Source organism: Schistosoma mansoni, chromosome 6, assembly GCF_000237925.1.
Source record: "Schistosoma mansoni strain Puerto Rico chromosome 6, complete genome".
Classification (NCBI taxonomy): Eukaryota; Metazoa; Platyhelminthes; class Trematoda; order Strigeidida; family Schistosomatidae; genus Schistosoma; species Schistosoma mansoni.
The window spans coordinates 13,066,359-13,086,407 of NC_031500.1; the positions used below are offsets into that span (position 1 = coordinate 13,066,359).

The 20,049-nt window shown below is 37.7% G+C and overlaps 2 protein-coding genes across 2 annotated transcripts; both read right to left on the minus strand.

Annotated features, from left to right (window-relative positions):
• Positions 1 to 418: 418 nt before the first annotated feature.
• On the minus strand, positions 419 to 1,245 carry Smp_193710 (venom allergen-like (VAL) 3 protein; the record flags this gene model as incomplete). The annotated part of the gene is given in 4 exon segments (XM_018798314.1): positions 419 to 575; positions 580 to 716; positions 995 to 1,089; positions 1,233 to 1,245. Coding segments are annotated over 4 exon segments (402 nt in total).
• A 7,653-nt stretch (positions 1,246 to 8,898) lies between these two features.
• Smp_070250 (venom allergen-like (VAL) 15 protein) lies at positions 8,899 to 13,285 on the minus strand (the record flags this gene model as incomplete). The annotated part of the gene is made up of 5 exons (XM_018798315.1): positions 8,899 to 9,133; positions 11,615 to 11,709; positions 12,038 to 12,125; positions 12,294 to 12,433; positions 13,031 to 13,285. 5 exons carry the CDS (start codon positions 13,283 to 13,285, stop codon positions 8,899 to 8,901), a joined length of 813 nt encoding a protein of 270 aa, XP_018653269.1.
• Between the last annotated feature and the right edge of the window lie 6,764 nt (positions 13,286 to 20,049).

Consider the following 20,049-nt stretch of genomic DNA (forward strand, 5'->3'; position numbering starts at 1 on the left):
AATGTATCTTTATACCAGACAGATCTATGGGCAAAATGTAAGAAGGGAGTCGAATATCCACATTTGAAATGCTTGACAGACTCAGGAGACAAATTGAATGCAAGCATGAAGAGAATTGCACATCATCGGAACGCTTTTAAACCACTCACGTTCAAAACAAAACAAATCATGAAATCGTGATTATGTAAATGTACGAAATGGAAAACAATGTGCATTGACGGATGAAAATTCTGAAAACTTACTTGGGTGAATAGTAACAGGCGATCAACATGCTTGATGGATATTCATATTGTCTGCATCTAGTAAAACCGCATCCCACGTACGCCGTTTCTGCTTGAACTATCTAGATTTATTTTAGAGAAACGAATTTAGGAAAGCTCGTCCAGTGATTAATGTAGATATTTGGCAGTTTCTTCAGTCACATAATTTGTGTATACACATACCTGCTTGTAACTATTGCACCCAAACGTTGAACTACAGAAGTCTGTATTGTGTTTATAAATGTTCGATTCTTCCATCCAATATGCAACAGCTCTACAACATGCACAATCACAACAATCCAACATTTGGGAAACCTACTCTGCCAACTCGGATTGAATAACGGAATTCCGACCTACTGAATTCCATTTACCAACATTTCCAATCGGTTCTTCTTCAAATGGATTGCATTTTTTAGACCAACGTTGAGCAGCGGCAGCCAGTTCATCGTCCCACTCCTGATACAAGCATAGAAACCAAAGAAAAGCATTAATTGTGTATTCATGAATAATGTGAAGAAACGCATTCAGATTATAGTGCAAAGCACGAGGCTTCCACATCATCTCAAACTTACAAGAGGCTGTAGTATTTCCTCCGCTGGTACTATGTCCTTTTTGTCACACAGGTTTCGGTATGCTCGATGCTCATTATGTACTTGCAGTATGAGTTGCACTTCCTCTGCGGTCATCCCGAAGACGGCTTCTAAGAAACAAATGCCAAGCAGTAGTGTGAGCACCATTCTGTGATATCTGGTTTCGGTCGAAGACGCAGTCATATTTATGCCTTTGGTCATTTTGATATTGTCCTCACATGTGAATTCAGTATCATAGACTCAAATACTCTCACACAACCACATTACATATCAGTTGTCCTCACAGAGTTCTCACTCAGGTTACAATAGTTTTTTCAATTGTATTTGTACCTTATTATTTCGACAGGCTTAAGGTGAATACAGGAATGTTATAATGTTGAACCTTCTCCTTTCATTTATCTTGCAAACAACTTTTTATAACTTTAATAAAAAACGTATATTCTTAACCGTCCACTCGTGCTCTTATTCACCGTCGATTGATAGTACACGGACTCTTGTGAGAAGAATTGTATTTTTCTGTTCCGCGTTTGTTAGCGAGTTAGTTTTCCACGATATGCCATCGCTAAACCATAACCGACCTTTCTCCTGTAGCCGAGCTTGGGACCGGCAGTAACTCTAGAAGAGCTGCAGGCGATCGAAAAAGTCAAGATTACCACCAGACAAATAAAGAATCGCAAAGCAGCAGGAACGGACAATATATAAGCTGAAGCACTATTGTCAGATAATGAAGTAACTGCAAACACACTTCACCTTCCATTCAAGAATATATGAGAGGATGAACAAGTGCCAACGGACTGGGAAGATGGACACCTGATCAAGATACCAAAGAAAGGAAATCTGAACAAATGTGAGCAAACAAACACACAACACTACTGTCAGTGTTAGGAAACGTTTTCAACAGAGAGTTGCTGGACTGGATGAAAGACGCATTAGACGCCCGACTTTGAGATCAACAGACTGGATTCCGTAAAGATCTGTCGTGCACAGACTGAATTGCGGCAAAACCAATCACCATCGAACAATCAGTTGAGTGGAATTCGTCACTATACATCACATTCATCGAATATGAGAAGGCGTTTGACAGTGTGGACAGGATAACATTATGGAAACTTATTCGACACCATGGATTTGCTCAGAAGATTGTCAACATTATCCGGAACTCATACGATGGACTACAGTGCAAGGTCGCGCATGTAGGACGGCTGACAGATGCATTTCAAGTAATGACCGAAGTCGGATAAGGCTGTCTATTCTCTCTCTCTTCCTTTTTCTTCTGGTGATTGAATGGGTCATGAAGACCTCGATATCTGAGCGTCAGCACAGAATATAATGGACATCTCAAAATGAATTTGACAATTTGGTCTATGCAGATGATCTAGCTCCCTCATCTCATACAAACGAACAAATACAGACGAAGACAACTAATGTAGCAGTAGCCTCATAATTTTTCATCCTATTCACTGTGGAGCATTATCAAACAAGTATCATGAACAAATTTAGCAACTGAATAATCATGTGATAAGTCTAACTACTGCGCTAAATGCTATGTATCGACATCTGCGTTCGTTTCAGTTGTTTGTGTCGATTCCAAAACAACCTCCTCAGTTCTTGTATGGGAAACATTGTCTTGAATAATATTGCCAGTTGTTATATTGGCCCGTTTACGCCACTTGAGAAGCCTCGATTTTGTTCTGTAAATCTTCTTATTCTCGCTTTGTGTAGTTAGGCCGTATGTTATAGTCATAAATTGGTTTGCAGCTGTTAGTTACGAAAATAATGCAACTTAACAACTCACAATTGAAACTCGCCGAAATAGATTATACTAGTCAATACCGCGGTTTCACTTGATAATTTCGTTGGTTCGGCTTCCTTGAACTACAGTGAAGCCTCAAGAAGCACTGAAGGAGTTGAAGGATTTCCGTTCCATCACAACATGATGGAACTTTCTAGAATATCAACGTCGCATGCTAATATTGAATAGTAAAATAACATGTCTCTTTGAGGATTGGACGAATCACAATGCTGATTTAACAGATGTAAATATTTATAAATATCCGTGATTTTCTGTACATTTTGATTTTTACCGATCAAACACTTCTTCAAATTTTCTTCTGATTTGCGACGGTTCAACGTTCGAGTGTCGTAGTCGTAAATTGTATTCTACGTTATTGAAGGAGAAAATCTAACAAGTTTCCGACAAAAAAGTGTTCCTTGAAATATCATCAATTAAATACTATATCTGTAATATTACATTCGAGTAGAATAAATAAATCTTTAGATTTTCTGACGTTTTGTGACCCATTATAAGCCGGATCTTCAAAGAATTATTAAACAAATTAAATTAGCACAAGTCTGAGCGGTTTAAAAGAACAAATCAGGAATTCTTGATGATTCCATCTACATTGAAGTGTCATCTCGTGGAATATTGACTGGAACAAAAGAACATCTAAGGTGCACGAAGTAACCACCTAGTAAGCCCATGGAACTGGAAAGACTGCAGATCGATAAAGAAATGACACTTCATGCCATTTCCAAGAGCCATGAAGTTGACAATAAAAACATCAACATAATACAAATAGGCTCTTTCAACTGCAAAGGTGAAGAGCTGAAGCTTTTTATATATTGTTTAATCTAACCACCCTCAATGGGAAAGAAGACCTCACATTCACCAAAATGACATGACATTGACTTGCTCAAACCTGTTTTTGATTGATCTCACCAACTATTCTTGCCTTGTTCCTTTGCAATATTCAAAGTCGAAACGCCGAAAATTTCGAAAACTGTGTTTTTCCACTCATTGGGATACCACGAGTATAACATTTATGGCGATAAAATAGATAAGTCCTCCTTCGTACCAAAACATTCAGTTTATTTTCATTTCATCGTTGTTCTAAGACACCAAACATGTGATTTTCCAAGTGATGTAACAATTGAAACACATTTTTCAGTAGTGTATAAGCTCACTGAACATCGCTATCCGAGCACCTAGATGGAGCAGTCGAAATTCCGACTGATGAATTCGAAATGAGGACTGCTGCCAGAAACTTCAGTCGTCTCTCTTCATTTTCTTTCTTCGGGTGATGGATTGAACTATGAAGACCTCTACATCTCAGATTAGGTACGAAATACAATCAACAGCCTGTTTGTGACTGAACGATTCGGACTTCTTAGGCACTTTTACTCTTCTTTGTCATTCGCTGAAATCGCTACTGCTCTGTGGTGTGAAAAATTCCCTAGGCAGACGCAATGTCATGCGGTAAACAAGTTCAGCGGTGGAACATTGAATATCTACCTTTAAGCTCGTTCTGATACCTGAGAAGACGAGCGATATGGCTTCGTACTAATTGTTGTTTTCGTGTCCTCGGAGAAAACTCTTCAGTTGACGATAAAACCACTCAACTAAACCATTTGATGCTGGTTGGTAGGCGGTAGTGCGTATGCGTTCGATACCAAACAGCCGGGTCAGCAAGGGGAATAATTCGGACTCGAATTATTGTCCTTGTTTGGTTAGTTAGGGACAACCGTACTGCGCCTTCCATCGTTCTAGGGATCGGTGAACAACTGTCTCCGCCTTAATAAAAGTAATGGGGGCATTTCTGGAACAAAGCGTGGATTACATAGTCACGCGAACGAAATATACCTGTGATTCGTTAAGCGTTCGTGTGAGCTTTAAAACCCACGATATTCCTGCTCGACGAAGTATCGATTAGCTGCAGCCTACGTGAATCGACTAGCAATTCATAGTGCTGTAAAAAATCGATACTGAGTTTTGCTGTGGGAAAATCAGCAGTGATGATCGTCCACAAATACTGTCAGTGACTGTTCAGGTTGATCGTAAGCTGTCGTGTGCCATAGGTAAGAATGACTTGACCATTCGCAGCGCATAGTCGAAGCATCGTAGCTTGAGACTTACTGTTACCGATAGGTACGACAGAAACTTAAGCACCTGTATCCACTAGGTGCGTAGCATTAGTGCGATAAACGTGCACATAAAATAAACGGCCAACCTGAGGTGTAGGGCCGGCGAATACGGCCGTATTTACTCGCCGGCTCAGGAGCGTCCCGCCTTGTATGAGCAGGGAGCTCGACAATGACGGACACCTGTCTCAAAGGCACGGTGGAACCAGCACTAACCCGAACTCGCTTCCGAAGCCACCTTTTGGCGTGGCTTAGAGGGTACCCACTTAGGGCGAGTCGTTACAGCTTTACGGGAACGTGACCTGGGTGGGGGAAACAGGGTTCTGGCGCGTTAAATAGGTCTCAGAAGTTGAGATGGGTGTGAATACACTTATCTCTATCCCCATTAGCCATAGGTCGACTAGCATCGAGATCGGTGTTTGAATGTAATGTTGAGGCAATTATATAGTTGTCTCGGTTGCTTGTCCTTCCCAAAATCCTATCTGCTATGAAGGCCATTTCATTTATCGTAGTGTCCAGGAGCAGGTTGGATACTATGTGATAGAGATTCGAGCCATAATTCTCTAACGATTTTGAAATCGACTGTCATGGTTCTTGCAAAAGATTGCAGGCGCGTGAGCTGATGGCACGGTTCAGCATCACCAATGGGGTGACATGTTAATAAGGTCCTCAATCCTTCTTCTCTCGAAGGGAGGAAATGTCTAAGGATCGCCTCCATGAGACGATTGTAAAGGTCAGGTATATTTGCATTGAGGACAACCTCAAAAACAGCACTTGTGTGATACCCAGGCAGCTTTTTCAAAGCGTGAGCATACTTCTGCAGTTAGTTCGTTATGCGGCGGGTCTCGAGTTGAAATTCAAGTGCCGCGAACCCAACTTCTGGAACGTGGGAAATAAAGGGAACAGGTCAAAAACTGATTGCCTGCACCTCTGAGTCTATTATAATAATGCCATTTTATCGTTATCCAAAATATTGAGTTGTTGCCAAATGATTATACATTGAAAAATATCAATAAGAAAATGTGCAACCAAAGTGAATAGATAGATAGATAAAAGACAAAGTTCCATTCAGTTCGAATTGTTGGTCTTCATTGTCTTTGATGAGATTATTCCCCTTGTTCATTAAGTTTCAACCATTATGACATTCGTACAATATGCATTGCAGATCACAATGGAGAGATTCGAGCGATTGCGGTCAACACGGGAAATTATTCATACTTGTACAAGCTATTGTATATAAGGTCTCTCCAGTTAGATGAGTAATTAGTTGTTTCTTGAAGCTGGTGATATTGTGTTCTGATATCTGTGTAAACAACCACGCAAGTATACATCAGTCCTCAATGGAAAGAAATGCGTGTTCGACACTCTACAGTGAGACAATTCCCGATTGCGCCTATTAGCACTGCATTTGAATGACTATGTAATGAGAGTTGTTCACTCCTGAATGTTCCAGCGAGTGCCAATGTGAATCTTGACGCTAGAGATATTGTGTTCTTAGTTCAATGCTCTATTCTGATTTCCCAATTTCTATTTCGCATGTAGGTAATTCTAATCTATTTTTACTTCTCTAAGGGAAGATAACAATAGTTTATAATGATTAAGACCTAATTAAATATTGAACGCCATGTTGAGAAAGTAAGCTGAAGATACGACTAGTATACTAGTTTGACAACTATTAACCAGTAACACCTATATTCGAATTGTTCCCCACTGGGTTAAAATCAGGATTCACATGTGAAGAGTTAGGAAAGGAATATTTGATGCGTTATCAATATATCGAGAAGCGGTTACTCTAATCTGACTAGTGAACGCAAGAGCTGTCTCCCACACTGAGTCGTAACGTGATCTGGTTCGGATGCATGACCGTGAGCTTTCAGTAAACAAGTCCGCTTTAAACAATGTGGTCAGCATCCAATGTCAAACACTTACAAAGCTATTGATTTTGGGGAATTATTTACAGCTACAAGCGACTAAAACAAATGAAATCGTTACAGATAAAAGTTGTTTGAAATGTTGTAGTATCTGTATATTTAATTATGCATAGTAGATGGAGACGTACAAAGCAGAAACACTTCATTGAAAACGTGTATGAGATACTGGTCTATGCACAAGAATAATGTAGACAATAATCATAGCCAACCCATCTTATAGATTAAGTAAACATATAATCATTGTCTAAGATAAGCTTTGGTAAATCAATGGTGGTATAAACTCAAATTTCTCCATCATTCAAAAAAGAATACGTTCAATTTAGTAAACAGCAAATCGGTTTCTGTGTCATTACAAGATTGTCACGAGTATCGAAAAGTGTCGCTGGATTGTTGCATTGTCACAAATGATAATCAACCAACGTATTTTGAAATGATTACTTTGTTTATTTTCGATGATAAAAAAAAGCTTGATATATAAGGAGTAAACAAAGTTTTGATGTGTCGTTTTCTTAGTCCTGCACCTTTATTTAGTGCTCTATTACGATTTCCAACTTTGTATTTCGCATGTAGGTAATTCTAATCTATTTTCACTTCTCTAGGGGTGAATAAATCGACAGACTACCCTACAACCTTCTCTCTCACTCTCCATATATACATATATAGGAATAATAAACATGGTTAAATTTGAAAAAATTGTATAGTGTCGAGTAAACTAAAGTTTAATAGTTGAATTCATGAGTAAATTAAAGCTAAACCACCATTGTAGACCTGGAAGCACTGGACCGCACTTTCGTCCTAGTATGGAACTCCTCAACAGTGAGCATCCAATAAAGTTAACATTAATGAAAACAATAGTTTACGACCTAATTAAGTATTGATGGCCATGTTAAGAAAGTAAACGATTGAACAAAGGAAATTTTTTAAAGATGAACATTGTTTGAAATGTTCTAGTATCTGTTTACTTAATCATGCATAGTAGATGTAGAAGTACAAAGCAGAAACGCTTCATTGAAAACATTGTAGACCATCAACGTTGATGATCTATGTCGGATGATTGGAGGCTTACTCGAGTTAGACGGGGACGGTGTAACGAATAAGCTAACTTCGAAGTTAAACCTCGCGACCAGCACCTTACGTGGATTGCCCCATCGACGTATTAAGGGATCATGGATGCTCTGAAGACTGTACAACACGAAGGACGTTATTACAAGAATATATTAGTTAAAGGAGATACGAGCGAAAGTAGAACCACTGTCGCATGGGCCGGTCCATGGCGTATGATTGACTGATGCGCGTTGACTGTCTTTGACCTTGACAACGATCGATGATCTGTTCGTTATTCAGTGACACAACTGCCGAATGATTTGGCTAGGGTTCAGTGACATTTCACAGGCCCTACAACGTGTATGAGAAACCGGTCTATGCACAAGAATAATATAGGCAATAATCATAGCTATTTTACTGATGAACACATACCTAATATGAATACACACATCTAGCCATATTCCAGTATATCTACACTTGCTAGAAAATAATTCATCTTCTGGTCATTGCAATTCAACTGTTTGTCTCTCTGACAACCCATGCCATACATTATATAAACATATAATCATTATCTAAGATAGGATTTAGTGATACAAATTCAAATTTATCCATCAATGAAATAAGAATACGATCTATTTAGTAAACAGCAACATGGTGTCATGGCATGAAAGAGAGCTGCAAAGGGCTAGCTTCTGTTGGACCTTCAAGACTCCCTGGCTGGGGTCCGAGAGATGGTGCAACACAGTGGCTAGAGACGTTATAGGATATGGCTCAGAATAGAAGCCAGTGGCGGTCCTGCTGCAACCTTCTTTTATTTCTACATAAAGAGTGGTTCTAACTTTCTTAACTGAAAGAGTCTCCTGGTTGTACATTTCAGTCCGTCTTATCTTTTCATCCTTTCTCTTACTATTTTCATTATTTCGTGTGCCGCATATGTATCTGGTGTACTTTTATACAATATGTATGTGTTTATAAAAGTAAATAAATAAATAACCAGTCAACATTTTAAAGAGAGAAAGAAAACAGTACATTTGCGGGTAGCATTGTCTTTAATGTTGGGGATAAAAGGAAGTTTCAAGTATGTGGTGTTTGTTAGATGTGAACACGGTTTCAATTGTGATGATGTGTGAAGAATTTATGTGTGTTTTTATTGCATCACACTTTTTGTTTATTCGGGCAGAGGTATTGTTTTATGAGTTTGTACCCCTTCGTTTGAATTACAGGTGTCTGATTCAGTTGTCTTTCATTTGTATGATTACACCTTTGTTTCACGTATTCCCGATGACATCTTCTTCCGTATCTCCAGCTATACCATTTTCTGCCATACTTTATAGTCCATTGTCTGTATAGACCCTTTACACTATACGGAAATTGACGTGGGCATCCACCTCTGAGATGAGATGAGGAAAAAAGATGAACATTTTGCAATTTCAACAACGAATGGATAGTGGTCTCACAAGTCAATATATGATTTTCAAACAGCATCAATCTGTTTTATGCACAAACACAACCTCTCTTTGTCACTCACACCATTTACTACTTCCCTCTCTCATGGACACGCATATGAATACCTATTATTATTATTATTATTATTATTATTATTATTAGGTTTATTCAATATTATATTTTTGGTACAATACAGAATTCCCAGCACAAAATATTTCAACAAGTTTTTGTTTTTTATTTCTTGATCTATCCTGACGATAAATATTGAGTGATCGTCAGATGGAAGTTAGCAGTCCAGTCAATCGACATCTAAGTATTGCGAATAATGGACATAATGATGTATTAAAACAAACAAAATTAGATGAGTTTTCGAAGTATCTAGATGGAAGGAACAAGTAGCCCAGATATGCAAGCAGGCCATCTAATACACGAATTTAAACAACAAATTTCAACTATCAGACTATGATGTGAGCTACATGAGATTGTTGAGCTGTTACTTTTTTATGCGAAATAGGCACAAACCCATGATTAAGACACCTGAATGATTTACTATTTGTAAATTTCCCAAATAGAAGTCTAGAAAAATTATACAGTCACTCAGTAAACCGGTTTTATCAGTGCACATTGACAAACTTCGGTTGATAGATTACTCCACTCGAACATTGTCAGAGTCCCGACTAGAGGAGAAGTGCTTTGATTTCCATGAATCAGTAACATTACCAACCTCTTTGATAGACACCTACTCACATTCAAATGTCGGACTGTGAAACAGAACTAAACTGATTGAATGTGTGCCACTGACGCACTGGAAAGAAAGACAACTCATCAAGATAAAAAAGAAATGGCAATCAGAGCAAATGTGTGAACAAAAAAGGCATCACACTACTGTCAGTACCAAGGAACGTTTTCGATAAGGCGTTGCAGAACTGAATGAAAGAAGCTGTAGACGCCTGACTTCGATATCAACACACTGGATTCCGTAAGGATCGGTCGTGCACAGACTGAATTGCAGCCAAACGGATCATCATCGAACAATCAGTTGAGTGGAACTCGTCACTATACATCACATTCATCGAATATGAGAAGGCGTTTGACAGTTTGGACAAGATAACATTATGGAACATTCTTCGACACTATGGAGTTCCTGAGAAGATTGTCAACATTATCCAGAACTCATACGACAGACTACAGTGCAAGATCGCGCATGAAGTTCAGCTGAGAGCTGCATTTTGCAGTAAGGACCGGAGTCAGATAAGACTGTATACTCTCGCTCATCTACCTTCTTCTGGTGATTGACTGAATCATGAAGACTTCGACATCTGAGTCGGAGCACAGAAAATCACGTACACCCCAGAATAAATTGGACGATTTGAAATTCACAGTTGATCTAGTCCTCCTATCCCATACACACCAACAAATAAAGACGAAGACAACTAATAAATCAGTAGCCTCTGCATCAATAAGCCGAAACATACACAATGGAAAAAACAAGATTCTCAAATACAACACGGAGAACACCAGACAAATCACACTCGATGGCGAAACTCTGGAAGATGTGGAAACACCCACGTACCTGGGAAGCATGACTGATGAACAAGGAGGATCTGATGCTGATGTAAAAGCGAGGACCGCATTTATACAATTGAAGAACATATGGAACTCAAAACAACTGTCAATCAATGTCAAATGCACAATATTCAATACGATCATCAGGACAGTTCTACTGAACGAGGTTGAAACGTGGAGAACTACTACAAACATCGTCAAGAAGTTAACAATATTTATGAAAAGCTATCTGGGCAAGATACTGAATATACACTGAACAGAAACCATCAGAAACAGCCTATTGTGTTAGATAATAAACCAGCCTTCATGTGAAGAGGAAATTAGGAAAAGACATAGGGAGTGGGTAGCACATACATTGGAGAAATCAACAAACTGCATCACGAGGCTGGTGCTTACTTGGGATCTCGAAGGGAAGCGCAAGAAAGGAAGGCCGAATAACACATTACATCGGGAAATAGAAGCAGATGTGGAAAGTATGAATATGAACAGAAAAGATCTGGGAAGGATTGTCTAGCATAGGGTTGGATGGGAAATGGCTGGTGTGCGGCCTATGCTCCTCCAACGGAGGTAACATGCATCAGTAAGTAAGTAAGGTGTGGCACTGCTCACATAACCATCATCAAACAGAAACTTCTCAGTAATGAAATATCAGTTAAAATTCATTGGTCTTGATAAGTATATTGAGTCATATCAAAGACTGGTTCTATGTATCATCACTCTGACAAATGTCAAGATGTTCTGGTAGAAATGATGATTCGGATGATTTCCTATATCACTAGACATTCAACCACATGTATTTTCTTAGCAGTGTCAACTATATTGATGATGATGTGAGGAAGATACTTCAGTATTGACTTACCCTGGACCATAATTGCACACAATGCTTAGTTTGAATGGGGAATGAGGACATGTAGCAACACCACATCCGATATCTGTAGTGTTCTCCCACACGATCTGTACGAAACAAACAGACAGACAGATTGAGGGATTATTTCTGAGGAATATGCGTGAAGATAGGTGGTTTTTATAGTACAACAGCAATAGGAAACATGAACGAACAGGTTGTTCAGACGACAAGTACTTGAATAGCTTTCTATCGTGTGCACATGTTCCTGTCTCCACTTGACGGTCAACCACTACACAGTTCGAAAACAAACAACTAGTGATTTAATTAACAACATATTTACTCATCCAAATTATTAAACCTTAGTGTGTGTTAGCGTCAATTATGCTAAATCTAAGCCTATTGTCTACTGACAGGTTAAATCACACTTGTTCTTACCTGTGTGTAGTGACTACACCGACCAACAAGACACAGTCGGTTGAAGAAATCGTAATTCTTGTATTCATTCAGCCATCGTTGGAACCCACTTCCATCGATATCAACCAATAACAACAGTGATGAGCAGAGAAATGAAAAAAAGAATTCAGAGATTAGCAAGGGAACCAATGGACAAATGATAAAGTTGTTTGTCGTCTGAAAATTTATTCTTTTTTAACAGTTAGATGAATACTTCTAAAACTCAAAAGGCACTCACATTTCAACTGTACTGGCACCAGCCCAATTTTGTCCGACGTTAGTAAAGCCTGGTACTTTGCGTTCTATTGCACTATCCGGTCCAAAGTAACATGTGTCAGCCAGCATTTGCGCTTTCTTCTCCAACTCCATGTTCCATTTCTACAGACAGATCAACTAGAACTTAATGAACAATATAATGATCTTTCATGTTTGCGAAAACTATATTTCTATCAAAATGTCATGAGACGGATTGCTTGTGTGTGAAAACGTGATCTTAGTTAGTCCTTAATGGCGTAATGCAAAACGGTTCGAATGATGTTGTTTAGCATGTCGAATCAGTGAAATCGTTGTGGTCTTATCAAAATGCATATGCATTTTCCCTGGTGATGAAATTAGTTTGATTTTGGAAAGTGAACCCGCTGAACAGTTAAATCTCAATTTCAGTCACGGTGTAAATGAAACTGAACAAACTAACACATTGTGTTCATTAGAATTCTATGTGAAACTAATTTACTACCATGATCAGTAGACCTTGGAAAAGTGCAATATCCGGGAAGGCAGAGGTCAGATTCCAAAGAATTATAATTATATGGAATTTATCATTAAGTGAATAGAGTAGAACTCACAATACATCGATTTCTTGGTCAAAACTGAGACATGTTTTATTTTTTTACACATGTTACTCTGGTCAGTGATCAGACAATATAATAGTTTTATTTGCCTCATTAAAATGTGAATGTGAACAATAAATCTTACTAATGGTTTTATTGATGTGGCAATAGGTTGTCCTTCCAACTGTCCATGCATCACTGATATCCTTGCATTGTTATGCAGCTTTAACAGCTTCTCTCTGGTGGCATTGTCCATCGCTGCATGAACACCACAACATACAAGAAGGCATAGTGTCGTCAGCGCTGTTAATGATGACTGACATTTCACAGTCATCTCGAAATGGATTGCCTTCCAATAACTTGATGAATAAATTAGACGTGTACAGTGGTCCGTGCACATGTTTTCCGTTTATATACTCTTATTTATAGTAGAAAGTATGCAAACGTCCTAATGTTGAAATGATATTGCTGTGGATAAACAGATTAGTCACACGTCAATCATCTTTATACATTTAGCATAAGGTAGGAATAAATGTTGATCATCTGACTGACAGTAGTTAATCTTGAAAATTGTATTATACAATTTACAAAGTATATGTTGTTCAATGCACTGATCACCTTCACCTCATTAGCTATACATATGAAATGGAGGAATATGTACAATTGGAGGATAGATTATTAACAGTTAAACTCTTCACAATTAAATGATATTGTGTAGTGTTTACAAAAGGAACACAGTGTGAGATAATAATAAATTGAAGTTCATAATTAATTTCAGGAATTCATTTTAAGATAAATGGAACTGGCAATATTTGAGATATCATGATAAGTCACTGGCTGTAGAACATTTGATTACACATGAATTCTAGAGAGATAACATTTTGTCCGCAGTGACTAAATTTGAAAACAGAAAACATAAACACGATTAGTATCACGTTCACATCTAAGGCACATAACACCATCGACACTTCCTTTGTATGAGATCATGAATCAATCAATGTTGCACCACTAGTGAAATCCTAGAAGCACTGTATGGCCGTTTCTTCCCATTATGAAACTCGTCAGCAGTGCGCATCCACACTGGATGTGAACCCAGGACCTATTGATCTCGCCCTCGGACGCTCAACCTCTAGATCACTGAGTCGGCATTCAATGATGTTAATATCTTATTCTTTTTATATGTAAATCATCTCTGTACGATTCCTTTATGCTACTTTTTTTTCTCAAATATAATTTTAGCTCTATCAAATGTAATCAACAACCGTGACTGGATATTATCTACGAAGATAGAATAATGTTCAAGCTATGTAATGATAAAATAAATATGTTATTAAACATACTTTTTCACATTAAAACTGTTTAGTTTCAAATAATAATTTGTTTGACTACTACTTGGTTGAGAATTTTTTTATGGACAAATCAGTATTCAAATTATTCACCTTCAGTTAACCTTAACTAATCGATATCGAAAAATGAACAGTAGGGATTAATGTTTATATTAAAAATTGAATTTTTGAGAAATTCTTACATTACATGAATAGTATATGAGGGTAACTATGTCTTTATTGTTGGAGACAAAAAGAGGTATCACCAGAGAGTTATAGAGTATGTTGAGTTTTGACTAAAATCATGAACGGATAAATATAAGACCATCATTGAAAATGTGGAGTTAAATACTTAACAACATCTACAAAGTCATGCTGATAATTACAGTGTGTTTATTAATGACTAGCTTTGAGAAGTTTTTCTCAGATTTTTAGTATGAAGCCATGACCACTGGAGTGCAATCGATGTTGGAGGTGAGGCTGTAACTCAAATAAGACAGTGGAAGATCGTTGCACAGTGTAATGGTTTGGTTGTAGTTAGACATTAACATCGTTGAACACCGACATCTAGCAACAAACCTATCCTTACAAATAAGCGCTGAACGAATTATAGAATATTAAGTGACTGTACTAAAATTGGTATCCTGAACTGATATATGAACTTCCAATTCATTATTATCTCACACTGTGTTCCTTTTGTAAACACGACACAATATCATGTAATTGTGAAGAGTTTAACTGTTAATAATCTATCCTCCAATTGTACATATTCCTCCATTTCACATGTATAGATGATGAGGTGAAGGTGATCAGTGCACTGAACAACATATATTTTGTAAAATGTATAATATAATTTTCAAGATTAACTACTGTCAGTCAGATGATCAACATTTATTTCAACCTAATTCCTAATGTTTAAAGATGATTGGCGTGTGACTAATCTGTTTATCCACAGCAATATCATTGCAACATTGAGACGTTTGCATACTTTCTACTATAAATAAGAGTATATAAACGGAAAACATGTGCACGGACCACTGTACACGTCTCATTTATTCATCAAGTTGTTGGAAGGCAATCCATCTTGAGATGACTGTGAAATGTCAGACATCACTATAAGCGCTAACGACAGCTCATGATTCCTATGGCTGTTGTATTATAAAAACCACCTATTTTCACGCATATTCAGCTGCAATATTTCCTCTGTCTGTCTGCCTGTTTGTTTCTTCCTCACATCATCATCAATATAGTTGACACTGATAAGAAAATACATGTGGTTGAATGTCTAGTGATATAGGAAATCACCCGAATCATCATTTCTACCAGAATATCTTGACATTTGTCTGAGTGATGATACATAGAACCATTATTTGATATGACTCCATATACTTATCAAGACCAATGAATTTTAACTGATATTTCATTACTGAGAAGTTTGTGTTTGATGATGATTATGTGAGCAGTGCCACACCTTATTTACTTACATATGAATGCTACATCTGATGGAGGAGCATGGAGATGCATTCTTCATCCAACCTTATGCTAGAAAATCCTTCCCAGTTCGCCCAGTTAACATTCATCTTTTCCACATCTGCTTCTATTTCCCGATGTAATGTGTTATTCGGTCTTCTTCTCTTCCGCTTCCCTCCATGATTCCAAGTTAGCACCTGCCTCGTGATGCAGTTTGGTGATTTCTTCAATGTATGTGCTACCACTTCCAATGTCTTTTCCTAATTTCCTCTTCACATGAAAGCTGGTTTATTTTCTCACACAGTAGGCTGTTATTGAGGGTTTCGCGTCAAAGGATGTTCAATATCTTACGTAGACAGCTGTTTATAAATACTTTTACCTTCTTGACGATGTTTGTAGTAGTTCTCCACGTTCCAACTTCGTTCAGTAGAACTGTCCTGATGTTCGTATTGAAGATTATGATTTTGATATTGATTGACAGTTGTTTTGAGTTCCATATGTTCTTCAATTGTATAAATGCGGTCCTCGCCTTCACATTTGCATCAGATCCTCCTTGTTCATCGATGATGCTTCCCAGGTACGTGGGTGTTTCCACATCTTCCAGAGTTTCGCCATCGAGTGTGATTTGCCTGGTGTTCTCTGTGTTGTATTTGAGAATCTTGCTTTTTCCATTGTGTATGTTGCGGCCTATTGATGCAGAGGCTACTGACTCACTAGTTGTCTTCGTCTGAATTTGTTCGAGTGTATGGGATAGGAGGACCAGATCAACTGTGAAGTTCAAATCGTCCAATTTATTCTGGGCTGTACGTTGTTTTCTGTGCTCACGCTCAGATGTCGAAGTCTTCATGATCAAGTCAATCACCAGAAGAAAGAAGAAGAGCGAGAGTATACAGCCTTATCTGACTCCGGTCCTTACTGCAAAATGCAGCTGTCAGCTGAACTCCATGCACGACCTTGCACTATAGTCTGTCGTATGAGTTCTGGATAATGTTAACAATCTTCTCAGGAACTCCATAGTGTTGAAGAATGTTCCATAATGTTATCCTGTCCACACTGTCAAACGCCTTCTCATATTCGATGAATGTGATGTATAGCGACGAGTTCCACTCAACTGATTGTTCGATGATGATCCGTATTGCCGCGATTCGGCCTGTGCACGACTGATCCTTATGGAATCCAGTCTGTTGATATCGAAGTCAGGCGTCTACAGCGTCTTTCATCCGGTTCAGCAACGCCCTATTGAAAACGTTTCCTGGTACTGACAGTAGTGTGATGCCTTTGTTGTTCTCACAATTGCTCAGATCTCCTTTCTTTGGTATCTTGATGAGGTGTCCCTCTTTCCAGTGCATCAGTGCCACACATGCAAACAGTTTAGTCCGGTTTGATAGTCAGAGATTTGAATGTGAGTAGGTGTCTATCAAAGAGGTTGGTAATGTTACGGAATCATGGAAATCAAAGCACTTCTCCTCTAGTCGGGACTCTGACAATGTTCGAGTGGAGTAATCTATCAACCGAAGTTTGTCAATGTGCACTGATAAAACCGGTTTACTGAGTGACTGTATAATTTTTACGGACTTCTATTTGGGAAATTTACAAATAGTAAATCATTCAGGTGTCTTAATCATGGGCTTGTGCCTATTTCGCTTAAAATAGTAACAGATCAACGATCTCATGTAGTCCACATCACAGTCTGATAGTCGAAATTTGTTGTATAAACTCATGTATTAGACAGCCCGCTTGAATATCTGGGCTACTTGTTCCTTCCATCTAGATACTTCGAAAACTCATCTAATTTTGTTTGTCTCAATACATCATTATGTCCATTATTCGCAATACTTAGATGTCGATTGACTGGACTGCTAACTTCCATCTGACGATCACTCAATATTTATCGTCAGGATAGATCAAGAAATAAAAAACAGAAACTTGTTGAAAGATTTTGTGCTGAGAATTCTGTATTATACCGAAAATATAATATTGAATAAACCTAATAATTATAGTAATAATAATAATAATAAGTATTCATATGCGTGTCCATGAGAGAGGGAAGTAGTAAATGGTGTGAGTGACAAACAGAGGTTGTGTTTGTGCATAAAACAGATTGATGCTGTTTGCAAATCATCTATTGACTTGTGAGACCACTATCCATTCGTTGTTGAAATTGCAAAATGTTCATCTTTTTTCCTCATCTCATCTCAGAGGTGGATGCCCACGCCAATTTCCGTATAGTGTAAAGGGTCTATACAGACAATGGACTATAAAGTATGGCAGAAAATGGTATAGCTGGAGATACGGAAGAAGATGTCGTCCCGTATACGTGAAACAAAGGTGTAATCATACAAACGAAAGACAACTAAATCGGACACCTGCAATTCAAAAGAAGAGGTACAAACTCATAAAACAATACCTCTGCCCGAATAAACAAAAAGTGTGATGCAATAAAAACACACATAAATTCTTCACACATCATCACAATTGAAACCGTGTTCACATCTAACAAACACCACATACTTGAAACTTCCTTTTATCCCCAACATTAAAGACAATGCTACCCGCAAATGTACTGTTTTCTTTCTCTCTTTAAAATGTGAACGGAATGTTGTCTGGTTATTACGACTAGTGGAAACGTGTGTGGAATAATGCCAATAAACAGGATGGTTTTGTGGATCTGAATGTGACACCTTCTGCTTGAGTGTATGATGATTATGGTTGTGAGTTTGTTCGTCATACATTTCGGTGGAATGTAGGTTTCCAATTTAGTATGATTTTCTCAGTGTCCATCTTGGAGCAAACTGTACAGTAAGAAACCGTTAACTATACAAATAACGAGCAGTCGATCAATTATACTTGATCGTACGACACTATAAGGCATTTGAAATGCACAGATTAGACGATCACAGTCAATAATGCATGTCATTTCAGAGAAGTGGACTAGAACAGTGATGTATGTTTAACGTGTTTGATATGAAAGTTAGTTTTAGTATTGTACCGATACATATAAAGTCCAGTCAATATTCATATCTGAGTCTTATGGACGCCAAAATAAAGAATGGATTTCGCTAATACTAGTCATATAACATGATGTCAATGAACTGAATCCAGATGAAGGTAACGTTACACGCGAATAATTCACATTGTTTGATATACAGAATGGAATCTGAAGCACTTTTCTACATCGAAAATAAACAAACTAACCATTTCAAAACACACGTTGGTTGATTATCATGTGTGACAAAGCAACAATTCAGAGATATTTTTCGATACTTGTGACAAACTTGTAATGACACAGAAACCGATTTTCTGTTTACTAAATTGAACGTATTCTTATTTCGTTGATGGATAAATTTGAATTTATATCACTAAAGTCTATCTTAGATAATGATTATATGTTTACATAATGTATGGGATGGGTTGTCAGAGAGACAGACAGTTGAATTGCAATGAACAGGAGATGAATTATTTTCTAGTAAGTGTAGATATACTGGAATATGGCTAAATGTGTGTATTCATATTAGGTATGTGTTCATCAGTAAAATAGCTATGATTATTGTCTACATTATTTTTGTTCATAGACCGGCATCTCATACACGTTTTCAATGAAGTGCTCCTGCTTTGTAAGTCTCCATCTACTATGCGTGATTAAATCAACAGATACTAGAACAAACAACGTTTGTCTTTAAAAATCTTCTTTGCTCAATCGCTTACTTTCTCAACATGGCCTTCAATATTTGATAAGATCGTAATCATTTTAAACTATTCTTCTCAATAATGTTAAGTTTAGTGGATGCTCACTGTTGAGGAGTCCCATACTAGGACGAATGTGAGGCCCAGTGCTTCCAGGTCTACAACGGTGGTCGAGCTTTAATTTACTCATGAATTCAACTATTAAACTTTAGTTTCATTCGGCACTATACAATTTTTTCAAATTTAGCCATATTTATTATTGTAGGGTAGTCTGTCGACCTATTTATCCGTAAAGAAGTAATGGTAAAATAGATTTACCTACATGCGAAATACAAATTTGAAAATTAGAATAGAGCACTGAATAAAGGTGCTGGACTAAATAACGACAAATCAAAACTCTGTTTACTCCTTATATATCAAGCTGAATTTTATCATTAACGAATAATGTTGATATAACATGTCATAAATGAATCCTTTGAACTGAATCAAAGTTACAGTCCTATCGTTAACTAATTAAGCAGCTTGATACAATCTACTGTCCGAGCTTATCTAACCTCTTCATGTATATTTGTAATGTTGTAGACTATGCTGCATGAATTCTTGTCTATCTTTATTTGTTTATATTGTAGTGCCGCGATTCGTTAATCGTTCGTTTCGATAGTCGATATAATTCTAATCTTAACGG